Here is a 3,060-nt window from a genome sequence, read left to right as displayed (position 1 = left end):
TGACCACACAAAACAGAAAGGCATCGAAAATAGAAGGGTAGACCATCCTTGTCCTTACTTCAGCATCATCGTCAGTCTGTCCTCTACATCATCATCATTTTAATTGAGGAGATCCAACATTTCTTCAAACAACAATTGAGTGCAAGGCATTCCACGGTACACAATCGTTCACCAACCCACACTCGACCACGTGTCACGTAGCTCGGACCCTTATCTGCAATCGACGAACGATCATCCAAAGATAACCACGACCCACAAAGGCTGGGTCCCGCATCATCTTCCGTCTACTACGCCAAATTTCGTTTCGCTCTCATTTACCAGATCCACCAACTCCTCCCACCACGAAATCACCACCGTCCATCTCACGCTCCCTATTTATACCCCCTCACTCTCCCTCCCTATTTATACCCTCACTCTCTTACTCCACCCTCGCTCTAATCCCTCCCTCCCAAAAACAAACCCTACTCTTGGCAGTGTGAGCGAGATTCCCACCGGTCTCCACCGCCACCCCCACCCACCAACAATGGCTCTCTCCGTCGAGAAAAGTAGCAGCGGCCGCGAGTACAAGGTCAAGGACATGTCCCAGGCCGACTTCGGCCGCCTCGAGATCGAGCTCGCTGAGGTTGAAATGCCCGGCCTCATCTCATGCCGCACCGAATTCGGACCCTCCCAACCCTTCAAGGGGGCCCGCATCACCGGTTCCCTCCACATGACCATCCAAACCGCTGTCCTCATTGAAACCCTCACCGCCCTCGGCGCCGAGGTCCGCTGGTGCTCCTGCAACATTTTCTCCACCCAGGACCACGCCGCCGCCGCCATCGCCCGCGATAGCGCCGCCGTCTTCGCCTGGAAGGGCGAGACCCTCCAGGAGTACTGGTGGTGCACAGAGCGCGCCCTCGACTGGGGCCCCGGTGGCGGACCCGATCTGATCGTCGACGACGGCGGTGACGCCACCCTCTTGATCCACGAGGGAGTCAAGGCTGAGGAGGAGTTCGAGAAGTCCGGTACCCTCCCTGACCCGTCTTCCACCGATAACCAGGAGTTCCAGCTGGTTCTGACCATCATCAGAGATGGCTTGAAGACCGACCCCAAGAGGTACCACAAGATGAAGGACAGGTTGGTCGGAGTTTCGGAGGAGACCACCACCGGCGTCAAGAGGTTGTATCAGATGCAGGCTAGCAGTACTCTGTTGTTCCCCGCCATTAATGTCAATGACTCTGTTACAAAAAGCAAGGTTTGTCTATCTTGGAACTGTGATTTGGCTATCAATTCTGCAATATTGTTTAGATCTGATTTTTTCGGGGATCATGGATTTGTGCATTACTGATTTGGATCTGATGGGTTTTGTTTTATGTGTAAATTTTATCTGTGTGTTGCCTTAGATCTCAGTAGATAATTATATGATTACTTACTTAGTGAATTATATGATTACTTAGTGAATTAAGTGAAGTAGGAAGTAGGAATGCAGCTTTGATTAGCTTGATTATTTGTGTTTGTTGTTTCTGAACAATGCAATTAACTTGGAAGTAAGAAATTTGTCGTATTGTGTCTGGTTTAGATGATCCAGCTTCATGTAAATGCCTGATTGCTGGACAATTTCAACAATTGAATACATCTTGTGGTTTTGTTCTGTGCATAACAGTTTGACAACTTGTACGGATGCCGTCACTCTCTCCCTGATGGTTTGATGAGGGCCACTGATGTCATGATTGCCGGAAAGGTTTCCGTTGTTTGCGGATACGGAGATGTTGGAAAGGGTTGCGCTGCTGCCCTCAAGCAAGCAGGATCTCGCGTGATTGTGACTGAGATCGATCCAATCTGTGCCCTCCAGGCTCTTATGGAAGGCCTTCAGGTTCTTCCTCTTGAGGATGTTGTATCCGAGGCTGATATCTTTGTTACCACCACCGGTAACAAGGACATCATCATGGTTGACCACATGAGGAAGATGAAGAACAATGCCATTGTTTGCAACATTGGTCACTTTGACAATGAGATTGACATGCACGGTCTTGAGACATACGCCGGAGTGAAGCGCATCACCATTAAGCCTCAAACTGACAGGTGGGTCTTCCCAGAGACCAACACTGGCATCATTGTGTTGGCTGAGGGCCGTCTCATGAACTTGGGATGTGCCACTGGACACCCCAGCTTTGTGATGTCCTGCTCTTTCACCAACCAAGTGATTGCTCAGCTTGAGTTGTGGAACGAAAGGAAGTCTGGCAAGTACGAGAAGAAGGTGTATGTCTTGCCTAAGCACCTTGACGAGAAGGTTGCTGCCCTTCATCTTGGAAAGCTTGGAGCTAAGCTCACCAAACTCAGCAAGGAACAGGCTGACTACATCAGTGTGCCGGTCGAGGGTCCATACAAGCCAGCGCACTACAGGTACTGAAGAGGGATTTTCAATGAAACAAGAAATGAGGAAAAAACAATTATATCTGGACGAAGAGTTGTTTTTTAATTTTTGATTTTTTTTTTTACCTTCTGATGAAATGTTGTAGAATTTCTAGGTTTTTAAATTTTAGTAGGAGTGTGTGTTGGCGGGTTTTGGAGGGTATGGGATGAAGGAAAGGGATGATTTGGGTCTCAGTGGAAGACCTTGGGGTTTGAATAAGGGAATGGGATGGGGTTGTGTGTGATGACTTCTGCTGCAGCATCACTTGTGTGCTGCATCTGCTTATCATTTTTACCAGCAAGAAATGGATCCAAAAAATACTTCATTCTCCAGTTTTGGTTGGATTTGTCCGCGGCATTACAATTAGTTAGTTTCACTTTGTTTACTTTGCATTTTCATATCCAATTGTTTTTGGCGTGTGAATTTAAATGGCATTGCGTTAGGGTAATAATTTTGACACTTCTGGTTGGACGAAGATCCTCATCGGATCCTCTCCGGATCCTACTCCCTTCTGGTTTCTCCTTTTGCACCACTCTAGTGGTTCCCAAGGCGGACTGGACCGGTGTGCATGAGAAGAAAATGGGAGTGTGAAAATTGTTTCTCGCTGCATTACATTGAATTCTTGGTAACCCAAGAAGGTTTACTAGAGCTGTGGAATTCAGAAGTTA

The 3,060-nt window shown here is 48.0% G+C and overlaps 1 protein-coding gene across 1 annotated transcript; it reads left to right on the top strand.

Moving 5' to 3' along the window:
• The first annotated feature begins 248 nt into the window (after positions 1–248).
• Positions 249–2,724, top strand: LOC137736755 (adenosylhomocysteinase). Its single transcript, XM_068476012.2, has 2 exons — positions 249–1,234; positions 1,643–2,724. Exons 1-2 carry the CDS (start codon positions 524–526, stop codon positions 2,387–2,389), a joined length of 1,458 nt encoding a protein of 485 aa, XP_068332113.1. The 5' UTR covers positions 249–523; the 3' UTR covers positions 2,390–2,724.
• Positions 2,725–3,060: the final 336 nt, after the last annotated feature.

The sequence above is a fragment of the Pyrus communis genome, chromosome 13, assembly GCF_041283825.1.
Source record: "Pyrus communis isolate YQ-2024b chromosome 13, ASM4128382v1, whole genome shotgun sequence".
In the NCBI taxonomy this organism is placed as follows: Eukaryota; Viridiplantae; Streptophyta; class Magnoliopsida; order Rosales; family Rosaceae; genus Pyrus; species Pyrus communis.
This window is presented reverse-complemented; position numbering and strand designations above follow the sequence as displayed.